Here is a 22,515-nt window from a genome sequence, read left to right as displayed (position 1 = left end):
GTCACATGCTTTGGATTTCCTCTTGTTTGTGATATACTGAAATGTCTTTCAGATGTTTTTAATTATATAAAAAAATTCAGGAAAGCATAGTAATCCATAATAAAACTTCCTTTGCTTTTTTAAAATAGCCAATAAATTAGTGTACTGTATCTTATCAAACTGCCACAGATGTCTCTGACTGAACCTTATACAAAAGGTCAGGCATTTACTTAGACAGCTAGATTGGTTAGAGGGAAAGCCGGCTTAACTAAACGTACTTTCAGTTCCTGTTTCCAGTGAGGCTCTTCTCTGCCTGGGGCCAAGCCCACAGTGAAAGCTCATTGGTCCGAGATGCTTCAACTTCCTGCACAAACAAACACCTCTGCTGTATTTTTCAGTCGAAGGAAGCAGACTGTTGTTATGGTGTTTTTTTAAAGTCTGGATTCAGAACAGAGGGACCGTATTTTAGTGGCTGATCCGTGGTGCTGACATTGTGCTGCATGAAGAAGTTTTCATTTGTAGATTTTGGACTAATGCCCAGGCTGCTATGGTAGAATCTGGAAGGAAAAACAATAAGGAGAAGAACGTCAGATCAATTTGCAGGAACATATATGTGAGGGGAAAAAGGCTTTATCCAAAGACACTTTTCAAACAGTGAAAGAACTAGACAATGGACAATAGTTATGAATCTTTAAAAACCTATCCTGAATCAACCCGTATTTTCCATGCAGGTAACTATGTTCTTCATAATTAAGCTAAAGACTACCTTACTGTATCTACCATAGCCTGTATTTTTACCAGATGAGGGCAGGTAAAAAGGAAACAGAATGAAGCTTTTACAATTCCAATGCCTGCTGTTTCAAGATTGAGATTTTTCCTTTTAATATTATTACCAAAAACAGCATATTGAAGAAAGGGGTGGTTATAAAAAAAGTTTGTCTAAAGTGCTTATTCAGTACAAATGTATTATCAGTTCCTAGATTTAGCAAAGGTGTGATGTTTTGGGTCAGGCCTCCAAAGAGACAGCGCTGTGTCTGGGTATAAGATACCGTGAGTGTGCCAAAAGCCCGAGTTCTGCAAGGTAAAGGTATAAGAAAGAGAGTGCACATTTTAATGTGATTTTTTTTTTTTTGGCTTCAAAGGGGAACTTAAGCTGTTATGGAAAATTTACCCAGGGTTAGGATGCGTGAAGGCACGAGGAGGTTCTAGGTTCCTGTCTGCTGAGAATACTCCTTGGTTGTTGGCAGCAGCATTGTCCAAAAAATGAAAGGAAGTGGGGAGAAAATGGGGAGAAACACTTAAATAAAGCTCCATTTTTTGATCTTCCAGCGTTAGTAAATATATCAGGATATGAACCTATGGTAGCTTAATGTTCTGCGATGGAGGGCTAGGCTTTCAGCTTATACAAATGTGTGTAACGGAGCAATGCTGGCTTATACCTGCCAAAAACCTGGCCTGTATCTTTTTTAAAATGTGCCTTGACTAATATTTTGATTTTTAAAAATATAACAGGAACTAAAAAAATTCAGTGTTTTATAGATTTAAAATCATAGAGCAAAGGAAAGGCTTAGGATCTGGTATTGCCCGTACAGGTTGAACCATTCAAGTCTGGCACTCTGTTGTCCAGAAATGTCCAATTTTAGTTAGCTGGGTGTCTGCTTATCCTGGGTGTGGCCAAGTTTCCTGTGGCTTGATAAAGTTTGTTTACAGCCACCTGTCAGTGTTTTGTGGTGTTATTTACCTCTAATTTATGCCTAAATGTTTTCTAATAGTCTGGTAAGCAGTGAAAAGCATTGCCAATGCTGTGAGACAGTATTGACATCCTGGGGTTCAGCAAATTCTCTGGTTTGGTGATGATCAGGTCATCTCATGCAACCCCATCGACTCTAGTGAGGTTGCACAGCATGGAAATTGGCCCACAATGTGTATATTTCTATAATTAATATCTGCAGCAGCTGTCTGAGGTCACAGGACATGAGTCAAAACTCTAGAGACGAGTTAAATAGGTAATAGATACAGATTGACAATAATTTTTTTGCTTGGATCTTAAAATAAAAATTTTGAGGGTTGTATTGCTGTCAAAATAGGAAATACTAACCTGGCTTATACACACTTAATTTTAAAAATGCAGATACCATTGAGTTGGGTTGTGTTGCCATTCAAGAGCAATCTTGGCAGGGTGGTGAGAGGGCACAAAGGGAAAGGAGAAAACAGTTGGCCGCACCTGCTTTTTAGATACCTCCATCATTAGTTATCGTTAAACTAAATATCATGGATGAAAGCTCCAGCTCATGCTTTTGAACAGAGGTGAAATGTGACAGTGGGGAGGCAAATGGGGTAAAGAACGAACCAGGTTTACAGTGCGAGTAAAAATCCACCCAGCTCCCTTCCAGGATGAATTGGCTGTTCTTTAAGCCATTTTACTTCTTGACCAATAGTAAATTTTTTGCAGATACTACTTCCATGCTGAAGCATTTGCATTAATTGTCTCCACAAAGGCTTAATACTTCTGTCCACTGCTGCTGTGTTTAGTGTAATGTAGACTATGCCCTGTGGACACAATATAAGCTTGATCTCTGCTCTTATATATTTATAACGAGAAAAGGCTTTGTAATGCCAATAGAGAACTGGACTGATAGAGAAGAAACGGTAGATGATTTAGAGCCAGAGCTACCTCCCACAGTATCCAGTACAGTAACCTGTGTCACAAGGCTGAGGTGGGTACACTATACGTGGTACAATATTGCCAACCCCACATGTTCAGATCTTTTTAAAAAAAAATGAAGTTGGTTTTAAAATAATGACTTTTTTTGTTTTTTGTCTAATTCTCTTTGATTTTGTTTTCCGATCATTTCAGGCTCTTTAGTTCAACCCTGGTCTTTGCTACTTGGTTGCGACTGCACGTGTCCTTTCCTACTTCATGGGACCTGCTCCTGCTATCCTCCTTGTTACCTAAACAAGACAGGCAGCTGCCGACTCCTGCTCTCTAGAGTCCTCTACCTACCTCTCCCCTGTATTCATTTGTCCTTCTCATTCACTTGCAGTTCTCCTCTCCCTCCCTATCACATTCTTTCTCTACCATGGCACTTTCCCCTGGATCTTCTCAACCTGCTTCCTGTTCCCTACATTCCAGACTCCATTTCCTGTCTGGTTTTCTAAATATCCCCTTGCTTTCTGCATCCTCAGTCTCATTCCCAACACTTTCATATTCTCCTGTCCTTTACCTGGCCACTGCTTCTTGATAACTAAGGTGTGCCATCTTCTCTGATGGCAATTTAGTGTCAGCCCCACTGGAAGCAATGAAAAGTCGTGGCCATCTTTATGGAGGGCAGCCTCATTCTCACTTGCAATAGTCAAGAAGACACACACACCACTTTGCTGAAGAACAGCCATGGCTTCATTTCTACTGCCAGTTATGGGAGATGGCTGCCATTTTGTGGAAGGGCAAAACTTCAAGAGGTTGAAGGCAGAAATAAGGATACCATGAGATCCATATTAAACAACCAAAAACAAATATCTTAATATTCCTGACAAAATGACAATCCTATGCTGAGAAGTGTTCAGGTGTACTTCAATCAGGGGTCAGCGATCCCCGGCAGAGGTGCCAAGAATGGCACACAAGCCAATTTTCATTGGCACGTGAGGTGGGAGCTCAGCCCCACCCCTTCTGCCCCATGCACTGAGGTGGTTGCTCAAAGCCAAGCTGCCTGTGAATTAACAAAAGACCAGCTAATTCTCCCAGCTAAATGGTAAAGCTCTGCATCTCTATTTATTTACTAATGAAGCTGTTGTAAGTAGGATGATTAGTGACTTTAAAATGCACCAATGGCAGTTGGACCATACATAAAGGTCAAAAGGTTCGGTTTTGGCATTCCACGTCGGAAAGGTTGCTGACCCCTGTTTATAAATTAAACTCAGGCAAACATGCTCAGCAGAGGAAAGAAAACTCCATTAAGATGTGGCTTTACAGTGAATCTGGGCTGCAGCTCAAAAACGGAACAGCTTCAGCAAGGTGGTCCAGATCCCAGTGAAACAAAATGGAAAAGAGTCAGGGGAAAAACACTAACAGAGCTGGTGACAGAACGGATGGTACTTTTCTAGAGCAGTGAGGCTGATATTGACTATATCTGCCCCCAAACACTTTGTTGATAAATTGGCATGGCTAATATCAGTAGGCTGCTTTGAGCAGTTTGTGCGGCATCTGGAATTGTCAATAAGAATAATGAGCACCAAGTAAACTGCCTTATGTACATTATGGGAAATGAGGTTGACAATGTTCTGATAACCACAGATTAGAAAAATTTGTATGGTATCGTTTTATTGGGAAATCTGAGGACTCTGACAGAAGTGTTGAGGAACAAGTAACAAAGATGGGACAGTTGCCTTTAGAAGATGTACCAAAACTCTCCCATTTCTGGAATATTAATTGTGTCGACCCTGAGCTTCTGAATACCTTATACATTAGAAACAATGGACATTAACAAATAGTGTGCAGATCAAAGTAGGTGGGGATTATATACAGTGAAAAAAGAACCAGAGAAGGAGTAGATGTTTATTTGCCAGTTGACTATGGTGTATATTTACACTCATGCAAAGTGCATAAATATCCAGTGCTGAAAAGTAACATTTGTGTGCATATCACACTCACTTTGCACAAGTATAAATGACCACAGAGTGGAGAATGAGACCCAAGGTCTTTTGGCAGCTGCACATTTGGGAGCCGTGTCTGACTGTGGCTGTTCAGGCTACCTGTGGACTTGAGAGTGGGAAAAGAATTTGTGAGCTATTTTGAGGGGCTGCTCATCCATCAGGGAACATTAATTTATTCATTAATATATTTTATGCATATTGTACAGGTTACAAAGTACAGTACTTTTCTGATTACTCTTTGTTCAGAGTTTACTATGTATGACTTGATAAAATGCGTGCTCTGGAATTGGCCGTGCTCTGTAACTTACCAGAAAAAGATTGGAAAATAATAAGCCTTTGTTGAGACAATTATTCAGGTAATACAGTGTAACTTGTTTTTTTCCTTTTTGCTTTTAATTTATATTTTAAAAATATTTACAAACAAGATTTCATTCTCTTTTACATTGCAATGGAAAAGCAAGCATCGAAGGAAAATATACACATGATTTATAAAAAAAAAAAAAAAAAAAAAAAAATACTGACAATCTCCAATTAAACTTCATAATTTGCAAATTAATCCAAATGGTTGAGCTAACATGATGGGCAAAATTCATTTGTGTAAACCTGTTGAATATGTGCTAATGAGACACTATGTCAACTTAAATTTGACCTAAGATGTAAGTGTGCTATGAAAACTTCTGTAAGACCTTAGGCAGATTGAAATGGTTGGGGTTTTTCAGTTCCAATGATAGGTGCTGCTTTTAAACAAATGCGTTCTTGCTATAAAACTTCAAGCACTGCTTGTGAAAGTGAAACTGACTACAAACAAAAGTGTAACTAGGATTGTTTGTCATTCTTCAATCTTAGAGAAATGGCACAAGTAAACAGAACTTAAGCAGCCATAAGTATACCGGATCTTAAAAATCCATTCACTTATGACATTAAAAAGGTCACCTTAGTAAGGAGCAGTAGAGTCCTCTTGAGTGCCAGGTCTGCTCAGAATATTTTCCTTAACTCTGTGGAAATGCTGAAGTTCGGTGAAATGGGAGCCTGTTTTGGGCCCTGCTATGATGAGTAAACTTCAGACACTTGAAGAGAGCTTTGTTGAACTGATCAATATAAATAGATTTATCTTATTTATTTTGTCCTCCCTCACTTCTAAGTGACACACTGTTAAGAAAGATTTATTTAAATTCTTCAGAGAAGTTTCCTTCTAATACAAACTGTGATTCTGCCGCTAGCAGTATGATATGCAATAACTCAATAGTCCTAAGATTTCTTTTCTTAATTCTTAAATGTTTCTCTTCTGCATTCCTTTGTGGGATAGGTGAGAAAAGCAATTGCCTCTGGTGCTTAATGCATAACGACTCAAAAACTCACTCCATCCTTGTAATTTTGAATCCCAGCCCAGCTGGTGGTTCTTGGATTTCAGACTGAATATGAGTTCAGCACTTTTAAATCAATCAGTCTGAACAGTATTTCTGTCAAAGAAAAATCTCTTTTTATTGGCAGGAAAGCTTTCCTTATTTTCAGAGGCAGACCGTGAGAAGTGAGCGCTGTCATAAACGTACCCAATGTATGTAGAGAAATGTTAAATCCTATATAATTCTTTCCATTTGTTTAGCATGATTGTTCTAATCTTCTTGTCTTTCAGTCTGAGGAATATGCCTGTATTTTAGTGGCTTTAGAAAGAGTTCTCCTTTCTTCATTTATTTGTGTCTCTGTATTGATGATGAAAACACTTCAGAATGTTTTAGTAATTAATGGACTGATTATATGAAAGTTGGCCCCTCTGCAGAATCAGTAGATCTCAACTGTGTACACTGGCTACATTAGCTAAAGAAGATTCTCAGTTTGCTCATGTGGATGAGGCTTGCACTTTTTGGAGTACCAGGCTTTGAGTTGTATTCAGGTTGTTACCATGATGTTTCATGTGCAACTTTGAAGCTCTAGATGGCCACTTACACTTTAACAAATGGAATCTTGAATTAGATCATGTTATTTTTTTAAACTTAAAAAAATCCACCCATTTATGAAAAAAATGATATTAAGTGATTTAATTTTGTTAATGGTCCTTTATAATCAAGCTGCCTTCCTTCTCGTTCCTCAGAAACATGTTGCACCAACCTTAAATTCTCCCAGAAATCTAATTTGTGACTTGCTTCACTGCTTGTCAAGAGCTTCTAGTTTGCTCCATGGTTATCTTTGGACCACATGCTGCCTTCTCCCAGAGGCTGAGTGCATATCATACAGTGACATCTTTCTTTGTTCAACTCAAAATGCAAAGTCAGATTACCCAGAGAATTAAGTTCAGGTTTCTTGCATGGTACTGCAGACAGAATCATGGGGGGAGGTCTCCAGAAACACTTGAACCAGGCATTTTTGAAGTTAATTATGTATGGACATAGCTTTTTGTTTTCTTTATAGTTTAGTATTTAATTTTATAAATGCATCATATCAAAGAGACTATTATAAATGTGATGAACATGGATGGGATCTACTATTTGAAAGGTGTATCATGTCTGATAAATTGGTTTATACATTTGCAATATCTTTTACAAAAGATATAAGAAATACATGAAATTGTATTGTAGTAAAAATACATTATTGGAATGACTTTGAGATGGTTGCTTTACTCACTCCAAGTAGAGCTGATTGAAAAATGCAGACATATTTTCAAAAAAACTTTAAAATTTCAAAATTGTTTCATGCTGATGCATTCAAAATGGAACCCAGATTTTTCAAAACAAAAAGAACCTGAGATGAAGGAGTCCCCAGGGATTTTTTAAAATTAAAAATGTTAATGATACATTTTATCAAAATGTTTCACATATGAGAATTATAACACCTCAACTGAAAATTTTTTATGAAGAATAATTTTTGTTTCTTTTTAAAAAGTTATTTTTGAACATCAGCAAAAATTTCTTCAGAAATTTCGGTTAGATTTATTCACAGGTAATGAATTCCTGTGTTAAAGCTATTAGGTATCTATTACACTTAAAAAAATGGCAACTTGTTTTAGTTGTCTCAGTATACATTTAGAAACCCAGGGTGAAACATTGAGCTTCACATTTAAGGTTACGTCTACATTCTACACCACTGTGGGCAGTATGTAGTTCAGTGTTTCTTATCCTTTTTGAGACCATGGAACACCAACCAATATTTTTTGTGGAACACCTATGAGAACTTTCTTAAACAAAACAAAAACAATGGAACAACAACATATACAACAAACCCAACATGAAATAATTTAATCAGGTATCGTAGCAATGAAGAAGTAACACTGTATCTTGTTTTAATATATACCATCTGTGTATTTTTCCAAATGCTCATGACACACCTATGAGTTGTTTCTGTAACACCAGTGTTCCTTGAGCCATTTGCGGAACACTGGTATATTTTATAGGTAGCTACATGCCAGAATGAAAAACATAGTGTTTTCACAGTGGGTAGTGTAGTTATATGTATCACTGAAAGGCTCTGACAGAGGGGAGAAAAGTAGGGGAAAGCTTCATCTGCTCCCACTGCCAAGGCCTTTCACTGGGAGGAGGAAGAGCTCTGTTGGGGAGGAGGCAATGGGAAAAAGGTTCAGCAATGCCACTGGTGACTTCCCTGTCACCCTGACATTCTTCTGCTGCTGGAGACATTTCTTGCTCTGGTGGAGGGAGTTTCCCTGCTGGAGAAGCGTTTCCCTGAGGTGGGGAAGGGCTCTAGCAGCTGGGAGCTGAAAACCTTTTACCCCACAGCTTGAGTCTTTCCCTGCAGAGTTGAACGTTTCCAACAGCGGTAAGCAATGGGACACTGCATTAAAACGAGTTGTGTAGATGCATAGACATGGCTTGGTCTGATGGAGAACACAGAAGGTATGTGCTCCACAGCCTTCACATGTGTCTTCAAGACGTCCCTGCTGCCCTGTCTGAACTGCTGTTTATACCTGGGGCGGGGAGACGGGGTAATGCATATACACTACATGCTTACAAAAGAGTCCTGTGCTGTGGACACATACTAGGAGACACAGAACAAAACCTGTCATCGGGGCAGGGAGTAGGGGCTATGGCATCTTTGAATTGCTTTTATGACTTCCCAGCTCTAGGCTGAGGCACAGCATCTGGCATGATTTAGACAGCTTAGCAGGCCTGATTATAGGACACCGCATTGCCCAGAATCTCCACAGTACCATGTGCTTCATCTCTGCCACTTACACCCCTCTTGTCTCCAGCCTTGACCTTGATATGCATGAGGCCAGATTTTGAGAGGGGATTCTTGGAAGTTAGGTGTTTCCCTTTAACTTTCTGTTTTCATTTTTGAAAACTTTGGCCACGTGTCTTGTGATGCAACAAAAGAAATATAGGCATATTTTCTATGCATTGTTTTCTAAATCATAATGGTTGGGTGTCCATCAAAAATAGAGATGATTTTATTTACCTTTTTTCTTCTACTCATTTACCTTGACTATCTCCTTCTTTGGAGCAGGTCTATGCTTGTTGTTTATGGTGCAAAAAAAGTCCCTTTTTCATGCAAAAACCATAGGAGTGCCTTTATTTGCTGATGACTTATTGTGATGAAAATCAGAAGTTTCACCAGAAGAAGAAAACCATCTCTACAATAGGTGTACAGCTCTTATTGGTGATGTTTTTACAGTCATGTGCAAGTGAAGACATGGTCTTTCTTTTTGCAAAGCTTTTAACCTCTGGAGGCTGTCCCACAGTGCACAGGTGGCCACTCTGGCCAGCTGCACTGGTGCAAGGTAAGTATTCACTTCTCCTTTGACCAAGTCACAATGTCTGTTCAAGAAATGGAGAGATATGGTGAGGCTAGGCGAGGAAGAAGTAGGGAATGTGTATAGAGCAGCATTCGAAGAGAGCATGCAGAATGCAGGCACTGAAACACCTAGATAAGAGAGGCAAAGGGATAGCCATGGTAACAGAAGAGGCAATTGAGTAGATGGTTCTGGAAGAAGAGAAGATCAATAAGAAGGGGATTATGCAGGAGACGCTGAATTTGGTCCAAGAGAAGAGAGTGTTGAAGATTGGAATGGATGTTTCCAAGAGGGCAGAACAGGATCATAAAGTGAAATGCAATGAGGTAAGAAAAGCGGCCAGAATGGGTAAAGAAAAATGGTTAGAGGACCAGTGTGAAAATGTAGAGAGGTATTATGGTGAGTGTAAGGCCAGGGAGGTGAATAAAATGATGAGTAATATTAATAGGAAAAGACAGTCAAAACAGATGGCAATCAAAGAGAAGTATGATGAGGTGCTCATGAACAAGGCAAAGGTTGTGCAGCGATGGACAAGATATTGCACCGATCTATACAAAGTACAGTTGGACCTGAGTGTCTCAGAGGGACTGACCGAAGAACTGAAAGATATTACCACTGAGCATCGAGAGCAAGACTGATATTTTGAAGGAGGAAGTAGAAAGAGCAGTGAAAGGACCAGAGAACAAGAGCCCTGGAAAGAAGATCCTGGGAGAGATGATCAAATATGGCAGAGAAAGTAGGATTCAGGAAATACACCAATTACGTAATATAGTGTGGAAAGAAGGGAAGGCACCCAAGGAATGGACAAGATCCGTGCTAGTGACAATACACAAGAAAGGAATCATAGGCCATGTCTACACTAGCCCCAAACTTCGAAATGGCCATGTATGAGCAGATGGGAATAAGGGGACTTCGAAGCAGGCGGGGTCCTTTCGAAAAGGAGCCCCGTTGGGACGAGCCGTGCGGCGGTGAGCTGAGTCAATTTCGAAGTGCCGCAGCTGCCCGCATGCTAATGAGGCGCTGAATATGTATTTCAGTGCTTCCATTAGTAAACTTTGAAATGGCCACTTACATGGCCATTTCGAAGTTTGGGGCTAGTGTAGACAGGGCCATAGAATCATAAAATTCTAGGACTGGAAGGGACCTCAGGAGGTCATCTAGTCCAGCCACCTGCCTAAAGTAGGATCAATTCTATCTAAATTATCCCAGCCAGGAAGTGCGTTGGAGTGCAAGAACTACAGAATGATTGCCTTTAACAAGTCTCCTAGGCAAGGTGCTGATGATGATACTGACGGAGAGACTGAGATTGCAGATAGAACATCTAATGGATGAGCAAGCAGGATTCAGGAAAGATAGAAGTACCGTACAGCAGATATTGGTACTAAAATTGATTGCACGGAAAGCTCGACGAAAGAACAAGAACATCTACAACTGCTTCATTGATTTTTATTTTATTTTTTTTTTTTTTCTTTCCAGAAGGCATTTGACAGTATAGATCAGAAAGTGACTTGGGCAGTGTTGGAGTCGTACAGAGTGGATAGTAGACTGATATGGTGGTTGAAGGCTATCAATGACAATACGGAGGCAGCGGTGAGAAAATGCAGAGAATTGGGAAGTTGGTTTAGCATGAGTAGAGGTACGAAACAAGGAGATCTGATATTGCCAAGTATCTTCATCTTGCGCCTAAAGAGAGTGATGGACGAGATCAGCGAAGAGGTAAAAGGGATATTGGGTCCTGGGGTGAGAATCAGCAACTTGAGGGTTGCAGATGGTGTAGTTACCGAGGAACATGAAGAGAAGCTAGTCAGAATGGTACTGGTGCTAAATGAGAAAGGGAAGTGGTACAGACAGATGATGAACATTGATAACATGAAGACAATGGTGTTTGGAGGTAAGGCAATAGGAAGGAAGATCAGTGTAGACAGAATCAAACTAGAGAACATAGAGAAGTTCACATCTGGGGAGAAACATGATGTATGATCTAGATTGTAAGAAGAAAATAGCAACTAGAATAACGAAAGCAAGAGTGAGTTTGAAGGCAATGGATAAGATCTGGAAAAGCAAAGCAATTCAGTTAGGAATGAAGCGGAGTGTCTTGAAAATGTGTATTCAGCAGCCTGTTGTACGAATGTGAAACATGGGTGATAATGAAAGACTCAAAGAGAAGGATATTTGGGGTTTGAGAGGACTTGTTACAGAAAGATCCTGAGAATAGAATGGATGCGGAAAGTCACCGATAACGAATTATGCAGGCAGTCCCTGACTTACAAACACATTGGCTATGTCTACGCTAGCCCCAAACTTCGAAATGGCCATGTAAGTGGCCATTTTGAAGTTTTACTAATGAAGCACTGAAATATATATTCAGCGCCTCATTAGCATGCGGGCGGCCGCGGCACTTCGAAATTGACTCGGCTCGCTGCCGTGTGGCTCATCCAGATGGGGCTCCTTTTCGAAAGGACCCCGCCTACTTCGAAGTCCCCTTATTCCCGTCTGCTCATAGGAATAAGGGGACTTCGAAGTAGGCGGGGTCCTTTCAAAAAGGAGCCCCGTCTGGATGAGCCGTGCGGCAGAGAGCCGTGTCAATTTCAAAGTGCCGCGGCTGCCCGCATGCTAATGAGGCACTTGAATATGTATTTCAGCGCTTCATTAGTAAACTTCGAAATGGCCATTTACGTGGCCATTTTGAAGTTTGGGGCTAGTGTAGACATGGCCATTGACTTATAAACATTTATACTTATAACCACGCTCCAGCTCACCTCCCTACACACCCCAGCTCACCTGTCCCAGCGGGGGGCTCCAGCTGCATGCCTGGGGCTCCTCTCACCCCCTGTGTGGTCCCAGATCACACACCCCCTGTGCAGCTGGCTCAGCACGTGTGGGACTCCAACCTGCCCCCCTGCCCCTGCTCAAGCACCCTACCCCAGTACACCCACTATTCAACCGCCTGCCTGGCTCAACCCCTCCCTCCCATGGTCCCAGCTCACCACCCGCCCCCGTGCTTGGGGTTCTGGCTGTCAGCCGCCACCAGCGCACGCAGGGGCTCTATCCCCCTGCCAGCTCAACCCACCCCCACCCTGGTTCACCCCTGTTCAATCCCCTCTCCGCCTAGCTCAACTCCCTCTGTCCTCAGCTGACCTCTCCAGCACATGCTGGGCTCTCAGCCGCTGCAGGTGGATGAGGCTCTACCCCCTCGCCTACCTAACCCCCACAGCCCCCGCTCACACTCCCCAGCACATGAGGCTCCAGCTTCAACCCCCTGGCCAGGCTCAACCCCACGCCAACCCCCTATTGCCCAGGTCCAACTCCCTGCAAGCTCCAGCTCAGCTGCACCCTCCCACCACCCCAACTCACCCTAGGCTTAACCCCCTGCCCCTCCCAGGGCCTCAACCCAAGCCCCCCACCCCCCGACTTACATGAAATTCAACCCTTGCGTAGTTCAAGGGATTACAGTATAAGGGCATTTCCGAGTTACGACCAGGTGTTCAGAATGTAACCCGTTTGTACGTCGGAGACTATCTTTATAGGAAGATACCGCTGAAGGGCTACGTCTACACGTGCAGCCAACATCGAAATAGTCTATTTCAATGAATAACGTCTACACGTCCTCCAGGACCAGCAACGTCGATGTTCAACTTCGACGTTGCTCAGCCCAACATCGAAATAGGCGCAGCGAGGGAACGTCTACACGTCAAAGTAGCACACATCGAAATAGGGATGCCAGGCACAGCTGCAGACAGGGTCACAGGGCGGACTCAACAGCAAGCCGCTCCCTTAAAGGGCCCCTCCCAGACACAGTTGCACTAAACAACACAAGATACACAGAGCTGACAACTGGTTGCAGACCCTGTGCCTGCAGCATAGATCCCCAGCTGCCGCAGAAGCAGCCAGAAGCCCTGGGCTAAGGGCTGCTGCCCACGGTGACCATAGAGCCCCGCAGGGGCTGGAGAGAGAGCATCTCTCAACCCCCCAGCTGATGGCCGCCATGGAGGACCCAGCAATTTCGACGTTGCGGGACACGGATCGTCTACACGGTCCCTACTTCGACGTTGAACGTCGAAGTAGGGTGCTATTCCTATCTCCTCATGAGGTTAGCGACTTCAACGTCTCGCCGCCTAACGTCGAAGTTAACTTCTAAATAGCGCCCGACGCGTGTAGACGCGACGGGCGCTATTTCGAAGTTGGTGCCGCTACTTTGAAGTAGCGTGCACATGTAGACGCAGCTAAGGAGAGCCTACTGCAGGAGGTTATACAATGGAAGCTACAGCTACTCACGCATGTCTGCAGAATGAACTGAGTGAAAAGTCAAGACCCTGGTATTTGGTATAATGAACAGCTCGAAGAGGATAGGCAGACCCCACAGAGACTGGGGAGATTGGTGCACAGCTTGTCTACAGAAACTAAGCCACTCTGCACTGGAGGGGGAAGGATGGAAGGAATTACTGAGGGAGCCATTGGACACCAATGGGAGCTGAGCCCAAGCTTGATGATGATGATGTCTGCTATATGCAATGAGCAGTCCCCTGCTTGGACCAATGCTGAGCTACTGGAGCTGATCAGTGTGTGGGGAGAAGGAGCTATGCAGGGACCCATAATACCCCTGCAATCACTCTTCACCCCTTCCCACAAGAGCGATTGTCAAAATGCAGAGATCTGCACTGCAGGATAGCTGCCCTCAGGGCATTACTCTCCTCAGTGATTGAAGTGCTTCAAACGTAACCACTCTTCGATGCCTGTGGAAGTGAATACACAAACCAGTGTTTTTTTTGCCCCCTTCAGTTTACTATCATGGGTGAACCTGAGAGTTGGAAAACTCTGCAAGTGTAGACAAAGGCAGGCCCACCAATGGGGGTGGGGTAGTAGCCCTGGGGCCCAGCAACACACAAAGGCTCAGAGCTTTCACCTGCCTTTCCTGCTACTCCACGAAAGCTCTGGGACCTTTAGATTGCTGCTGAAGCACTACACAGTGTGCTCCAGGCAGCTCTGGGGGCTGGTTGGTGGGGAGACAGCATGGTTGTGGCGGCAGCAAGGGCGGGCTGTCCCAGCCCTGCCCCTTCTGCCTGAAGCCCCACGCCTTCCAGGGGCCTGGCTCTGCTCCCCTCCCTTGCTTTACCCAGGAGCCTGACGTGGCTGTTGGCCCTGCTGGACATAGCCTAATTCTTGCCTTTCTTTCTTTAGACTTCCTTGTACTGGTACAATACAGACTAGCCTGTCTCTAGGGCTGTTTGCTTTGAGGGTAAATCTTAGGGGTGCTCAGAGAACCACATTCAAGGGCTTTCTCTGCCACAGCCTGAGGTGGGTGCTATTTCCATAGCCAGGCTGTCTTCCTAGCTGCCAGCATTCAAGGAGCTGAATCCGCGAACTGACTTCTTGAGCCCTGCTAAAAGCAGACTTTCAAAAACACCTGCTTCGCCATGTTGACTGATGACGAAAGCGGTATATTCCGGGCTGGAAGAAGAGTCGGGCCGGGGGAAAAAGAAATCATAGTCAGAGGCAGGTTTCTGAAGGCTGAAAGCTTACACTATGGGCTAGGCTATTTCAGTAACTAAGAAAGTATTTAAAACAAAGCTCTTGAATGACTAAGCTAGGTGTAGAAGAAAGTTTTTTCCCCAGTAGGGCCCCTTACCATATGTACAGTATTACGTAACTCTATGGTACCATAAATGAATGATTTACGTAGTGATTAATCCGCTCTACCGTGACTATGTGACCAATATCTATTATCAGCTCATATTCAGCCCCTTTACAATGGTGATATAGGTAACTTTGTATGCTGCTGCGTTTCTTGCTTTTTAAGCAATAAGATACCGCAGGGTGTGCATTATTGGCCACTAGAACATGCCTCCATGGGTTGTGTTAAGCCCAAGTCTGGAGACAACACACACACACATTGTCTGAGTATGATTAAGGCCAGTCATATGTTTCCAAAATCATTTTGTAGACTGAACGCTGACGATTTTAAAATGTTTTTAAATGTTTTTACGTAAAATGTAAAAAGATAAAGTTTGTTCTGAAACTACTAAATTAGTCTTGATTTATAAACAGCAGGCAGGATGAAGAAGGTTGGGGAAGAGGGCATGTGCTACTTCGAGGCATCCCTGTATTCCTCCTCCAATGAGGTGTACAGGGATACTGGAATAGCACTCATGTTACCTCGAAAACTGTTTCGAGGCAACAGGTGCATTTCTTTGATGGAGGCAGCTATTTAGGGATACAGCTGTATTCCAAAATAGTGCCGCCCCCATGTAGACATCATAGAATCATAGGGCTTGAGGGGACCTCAGGAGGTCTTCTAGTCTAGCCCCCTGCTTCAAGCAGGATCAACCCCATCTAAGTCATCCCAGCCAGGACCTTGTCAAGCTAGGACTTAAAAACCTCCAAGGATGGAGAATCCACCACCTCTATACATAGCCTAACAGTCCTACTTACCACAGCTTCATTAATTAATTAATTAATTAATTAATATGCAGAGCTTTACCATTTAGGTGGTGGTCAGTGGCATTAGCTGGTCTTTTGTTAATCCACAGGTAGCCTGGGTTTGAACAAGCTCCCAGCTACATGGGGGAGGGGGGGCACAGATATGAGTTCCCACCTCATGTGCTGAAGAAAATCAGCCATGTGCCACTCTTGCCACATGTGCTGGGGGTTGCTGTCCCCTGCTATAGGTTTTTGCCTAAATAGGCTGCCAAAGTCCTGTAAGTGGCACTTGTTGTTTTCATAGCTGGTGCTGCTTTGAAGTCTAGTCCTGTTTTCCTGTTGGTTGTGACCCAGTAACTGCACCTCTCAGTACTGCTCTCTAGCAAATGGAATATCTTAAACTTTAATTTTCTACCAGAATAAATCAGGGGAACTGGACAATTCAAGAGGCTGCTGGTTAAAAAAGTCACAATTTCAAATTCATTCCATTTTAGTTTGTCACTGAACTTTTATTTTTTCCCCATCAGAAGGCTATTTGGTTTGGTGTCCTATACAAAGTGAGTTGGTAGTGTCAGTCCAATTCCGACTGGACCGAACTGACATGGAAACCGAACTATCCCATCTCCCGAAGAGATGGCCACGCTGTTAGCATTTTAGGCCCGCTTCTGGGACAGTTTGGGGACACTTACTCCAAAGTAGCACAAATTTGTACCTGTCCCATGGATAACAGAGGATTGAATATGAAGAGTGGTTAATTCAACAGTAAATTCACTTACAGGGGGGCAAAAGTGGGTCTAGAGTGTTTAATACTCCCACTGTATTTTTAATAGAAAGTGAAAGATCAAAACAGTTCAGCTGCCAGTGAAACAAGATAAAAATGGCATTTGGGCAGACAATTTTCATAATGGGCTCCTCCTGCTTTTTCATTTCTCATTGTGGTTTAGATCTGATGGGCAGTTCCAGTGCAAATTAGCTGGGCTGTGCAGTTTTTTGTTTTTCTCCATGTCTTTTAAAAAAGAGAGAGAAATGAGGAGTAATAAGAAGATCTGATTTGTTCTTTGTAATAAGTTAGGAACGATCCCAAAAGCCTACCTGCCAAAAGAAGTCTGTTCAGAGCAATGAATGGAAGGCACTAAGGGATGATTCTATGCAGAAAGGTACGGTAGTGATCCAAGGCATTAGAGGAGAATTGAGTAATCTTAACATGAATAAAATATTAACCGAGAGGTAGCCTGGTTCGTCTGTACTCCAACAAAACAAAACAGTGGAAATGTAGCATTTTTTGTTAGTCTTTTAAAGTGCTACATTTCTGCTGTTTTGTACCAATAAGATACAGTTAGCAGTTTTCCAGTGATTATGCATCTGCTACACTGTTGCAATGAAATAAAATAATGTATTGTAGTGCATTAAATGGAAACCATGGACCTCCCCCTTACTGGCATCATATTCCCCTGGGGCCTTCAGGATGAGGACAGTTTGTGTCTTTGGACATACAATCTTCGCTTTCACCCAGTACTCCAGCAGCACCTCAGTAGTGGATCTGCAGAAGTTTACCTCTGTGCAGTTAGAAGGGGTAGGAAAGGGGCTGGGCTCTTCTGGATTCTTCCTCCCAAATCCAATGGTAAAAACCCTAGAAATGAACCCATTCTTGTCATTTGCTAATGTGGAAACACCTCTTTTAGGAGGTCCCACAAGCAGCTGAGGTTGATGAGGAGTTTGCAGTGTGAATCCACTGACTATAGGTATACAAAGGTAAGGTCAATTGTATCTAGTGGAGATGAGCAGGGTCTCCATTTAGATGGCTGTGTATCTACTGTGATTCTTGTGGATCCCTTCATATCTGCATGTCTGGGGGGGTTAGATCATTGTTTTTCAAACACTGTCCCAAATGGAAGTATATTTTTTAAGAAACTTGGCCAGTTTCTTCTTCCCTTTTGTAGGTTATTCCCTTGTGGGGGAGAACTAAGCTCTAAAATGGTCCTAGTGGCCACCATTCTAAATATTTTCACTGTCTTAAAGAAAATTGTGCATGTACAGTAATGTGAATTTGATTTGGAAGCAAATAGATGTAAAACAGTAGAAGGTATCTTGTTTTATCTCCGGCATCTGAATATGAAAGAGTACAATTTAGATGTGCTCTGTATACTTACACTCACACCCCAATAATCTTACACCCACATTCCAGACTTTTGTATGCCATATGATACAGTACTTTTTACTAATATTGATCCCAACTGGTCCTAATTTTGTTATTGAATCTCATAAATATTTAGTACTCCTGGGGTCAGATAGAAGTTTTGTCCGGAGTCAGGGTGAAGTGGAGGAGACATGCATATGACCTATGCTCCACCCTGAAATACAAGGGTTTAAGTCGAGTAAGTCAAGTACAGTTAGCTAAAACATAGGATCCTAGCGAAATGCCTTTGGTGCAAACATGTTACTTCCTTATACCCTCATTAGCAGGCAACCATAACACAGATACACATTTGCAGTCTCACCCATTTTGTATGTTATAGTTGAGAAGTGGTGGTGGTGTGTTTTTGGTTTTTGTTTTGTTTTTGTTTTTAAGGTGAGGGCTTCAAGAACAGAGAACTGCCAATGTTTCTCCATCCGCAGTTGCCCATAGGAAGTGACAGAAGAGAGATTCTGACTGACTCTGTGTGGAACTGGTGTGGTCTTCTTAGCCCAAGTGGAGAGGGTCTGAAGTGTCCAGCAGTAAATAGTGTCAGTTTCCAGCCAGGCCTTATGTGCCTAGAGCCTGTGAAAGTAGGAGGGAGTGGTGATTCTGGGATTTTCATGCTCTCTGCTGGTGTCTGTGCCCGTGATGGGGGCCAGGGAGAGCAGGGTGTGGCTCTGGCTGGATTGCTCTTACCCTTGGCTCCAGTGATGATGCCATGAAGCTGCAGGTGGTGCAGTTTGACCCTCAGGAAAATAAATTGTTTCTCCTTTTAGCCTCTGTGAGCAGGGGAAGGAGGCTGCTATTTGAGCTTTAAGCTTCAATGAGACGTGCTGTCCACCACTGGTATCTAGGACCCTATCTGCTCTGTGTGCCCCTAGAGTTTCCAGCTGTCCAGGACTGTCTTAGTGTCTCCAAGAATTAAAGATTAATCTTTAACAAAAGATTGCCAAGTGAGTTAAACCTCTAGGAATATGTCCACATAAAACTGGCAACCCTGAGGGTGCACCAGCCTGGTTCCCAGGTGCTGACCTTAACTGTGAGAGAACTTCCTGTTGGCCCTTGTGTATGTTCTTACTTGTTAACTCATGGCCCACTCTGTAGCCCACACTCAGGGAAAACTGAGGAGGACACATACGTAAGTATCTTAGGAATGCGTAAGGCAGCTAGAACTGTGCATATAGACTGTCAAATCAGTCCTTTAGGGAGTGACAGTGGTTACTGTAACAAGAAAATATAAAAGTCTGACACTTTATTCATTGTTAATCGGGATTGTCCTCTATATTGTGTCATCATGTGCTAATTTTATGCTCATTCCTGAACTACACCCTGACATTACTCACAAATATCAACTAGTGCGCAACAGGGCTGACTGCATTTGCACTGTGTTGTGCATTGCACTGTGGTCTGCGATGGCATCCATTTTGCTTGTGAGGGAAGTGCGCAGTGTGTGTTAATCTTACACTGTAAGTAGTTTGGTCTTGGCTGCCCCTCCATGTGTGATTCCACAATGATTGAATCAGCTGAGGTGCAGCAAATGACCCATTTAACTGGTCTAGGGCTTTGTAACAGGGCATTATCAGACAAGAGTGCTCAGCGAAGGTCCACCTAGAGAGCTAAATGTAAAACCCATCTCTTCAGCATGATTTCCTGTAAAATCACCCTCCCTTTCACACCTTCATATCAAAACCCAAACTCTTAAACCCAGCCTCCTCCTTGTCAGCAGTGAAAGGTGAGGAAGATGTCAATGTTGACCTTTTGACTTGTGGAAGGCAATCTGACTGTAAACTTGCTCTTTACAAAATCCATTGCCAAGCCTCCTGTCCTTCCCCCTTCTCTCATTCTCTGACCCCATTTGCCCCACTCACTCTCCCCCAACCCCCACTCACTTTCACCAGGCTTGGGCAGGGGGTTGAGGTGCTGCAGAAGGATTAGATCTTCAGCTGGGAGCGTTAGCTTTTGAATGGGGCCGGGGATGAGAGGCTGAGGAGCAGGAGGGGTCTCAGGGCTGAGACAAGAGTTTGGGGAGGTGAGGGGTGCGGGTTCGGGGAAAGAGTTTACATGGGGTTAGGGCAGAGGTTTGGGGTTGCGAGTGTCCCAACAGTACTTACTGCAGCTCTCAGGAAGGGCCTGTCAGGTCCATGCAGCCCCTAGGCACAGGATAGCTCCATATGCATGAGGTGCTGTCTACCACCTTCACAGTTCCCATTGGTTGCAATTCCTGGGAAATGGGAGCCATGTGCTGGTCCCAGTCTCGAGTGATGGCTCTGCAACTTCCGTGGGCTGGGAACCATGACTAATGGGAGCTGCAGAGGCTGCACTTTCTGGTAAGTAGGTAGTGCACAGAGCCTTGCTGCACCTATGGGACTTAGGGACCTGGCAGCTATTTCTGGCAGTCGTGTGAAGCCAAGATAACCAGTGCCATCAGGGTTCCTTTTTGATTGGGCATTCTGGTCAAAAGACAAGACAAGACACCATATCAGACACCACATAAAATCCAGAAGCATATGCAGCAGGAAGGCTTGTGATAGGGCATTGTCAGAGAACTGCCCTTGAATCTGGAAATTTCTCTTTTGCCCCTGGGCTTGGGAGAGTCCAGAGTTGTCAAGGGCTCAGTGCATTGCCTATTTATTTCCCTCTGATGGGATGGGCCAGTTGGGGTAGCGGTGTTTTCAAAGGGGGAGATTTTAGTCATGGTGGCTTGGGGTTTAATGGGGATCAGGCCATGAGAATTCAGTGTGATTATTTTTAGTAGAGGTGAGAGTGGGCTGGTGTAGGCCATATGCGGCCTATGTTAAACGGCTGCCACAGCAGTATTTTTACTATTTCTGTCCCTAGTCCGCCTCCCATCAGTGACCCCACTGGTAGGATTTTGTCAGTGCTTCTGCACCCTACCAGCAGGGCTGCCAACAGGTGAGTGACAGGAGAGAGCGAAAGGGGGAACTACCTCCAGGACCAGTGATTTAAAAGGGCCTAGGGCTCCTGCCCGCTGATGCAGTGCCGGCCATTAAGGACTGGCTGGGGGCGTCTGGTCCCCTAGTCCCACTCCTTCCGCCTAAGGCCCCATGCCTTCCGAGAACCATTGCTCCCCCTAACCCCTGCCTTGCCCAGAACCTGGTGTTCTAGTAAATTCCAGCACTTACTTTCACCCCTGTTTTTTAGTAAAAATTGCCTGAGCACCTGGAATTGGGATTTAAGTCTTTTTGGTAAAGCAAAGCAATTAAAAACAATTATTACAATAATCAGTTGTAGGGCTTATGGTTTCTGTATGAATTGGGACTTCTAGTCTTTGCTGGTGAGGCTTTGTGGAGGTTGAAGAGAGAAGGCTGTTTGCATACTGATAGGGCAGGAAGCAGCTGGGAGGAAGCTAGCGACTCGGTCATAAGGTCTGCAAACAATCTAGTGACATCAAATGTATGCCAGTGCTTTCCTGAAATCAGTGTAACGGGGAAGATAATGAAGGGAAGATGAAATAAGGGGAATATTTTTACAGTGCGCTGCCCTTGCCTTGTTATATACCAGTTTCCTGTGTGTTTTGTATGTGTGCACATGCACATATGTTTTTACCCAACATAGCTGCGTGTCAGCTTCTTGTCAAGGTCCAGAAAGCACCCTCTGCTTGGCCTCCTTTTTTTTAAACTCAGTAACTTATTACAGTAAAGTGGTAGTTAATAGTTTCTGGAAAGATGATCACTATCTGCGTTTAAATGTACTGGGCCAAATGTTGAGAAATTGCAGGTATGTAATGCAAATCCGGGGTGTGCCAGCCAAGCCTGTAGAAGAAAGCTCGTTAAGATTAATCTCTTGCAGGGTGACTAATGCAAAGAGAATGAGGTACTTTCCTCCCTGACACTGCAGAGATTTTGATATAGCTTTCAAAGGGGTACCACTGGAATGTACCTGATCATTTGTGCAGAAGGTATGTTGTTTGGCACAGAAATCCTTGCTTTAGACCTCAGAATAGCATTGTAAATTAGAGAGGCACATAACATCACATTCCACACTAGGGGTTAAAACACAACCTCACACCTGGTTTGGATGAATCGAGTTACCTAATTGTCTAATGTACTTCAAGAGCATTCAGAACAGCAGCATATGAGAACTGTGTTCCCTTCTGTTCTGCTTCTTGAGCTTTGTCAGATTTTTATGTTTGAAAACCTGTGCATATGAAGCCAGCAATGCATTTGTTATGTTTCATCTTTAATCTTGTTTCCACCAGGACTTTCACCTATAATATTAGCAAAATGACTTGCTGCCCTAGCTTACTAGTGCCATACATAGGTTAGTAAAGAGTAGCTGAAGAAGTGGCCTTGACAGAAGTGATAGATCTATTCAGTCTTTCCTGGGGAGAATACTATCTGGTGCTGAAGTTTGCATAAAAGAATAAGATTTTATTTTATTTTTGTTGCAAGTGTTGCAATCAAAGAGCATTCAAAAGTTCAATAGTATGTAATTGTTAGTCTCATAAAAAGAAAAATAAATGTCTGTCTTGTCAATAAACTACACAGAACTTACTGCTAACACAAAGAAAATCTCACAATAATTTATGGTATTT

The 22,515-nt window shown here is 43.3% G+C and overlaps 1 protein-coding gene across 1 annotated transcript in view; it reads left to right on the top strand.

The window, feature by feature from the left end:
- The first annotated feature begins 311 nt into the window (after positions 1-311).
- LOC142017806 (uncharacterized) overlaps positions 312-22,515 on the top strand; it is a 232,334-nt gene continuing 210,130 nt past the window's right edge. Inside the window, exon 1 of the mRNA XM_075003079.1 lies at positions 312-710. Within this exon, the coding sequence (XP_074859180.1) occupies positions 650-710 (61 nt within the window). The 5' untranslated portion in view covers positions 312-649. The remainder of the gene's footprint in view (positions 711-22,515) is intronic.

Source organism: Carettochelys insculpta, chromosome 9, assembly GCF_033958435.1.
Source record: "Carettochelys insculpta isolate YL-2023 chromosome 9, ASM3395843v1, whole genome shotgun sequence".
Taxonomy (NCBI): domain Eukaryota; kingdom Metazoa; phylum Chordata; order Testudines; family Carettochelyidae; genus Carettochelys; species Carettochelys insculpta.
Note: the sequence above shows the minus strand (reverse complement) of the source record. Positions and strands in the feature narration are given on the sequence as shown.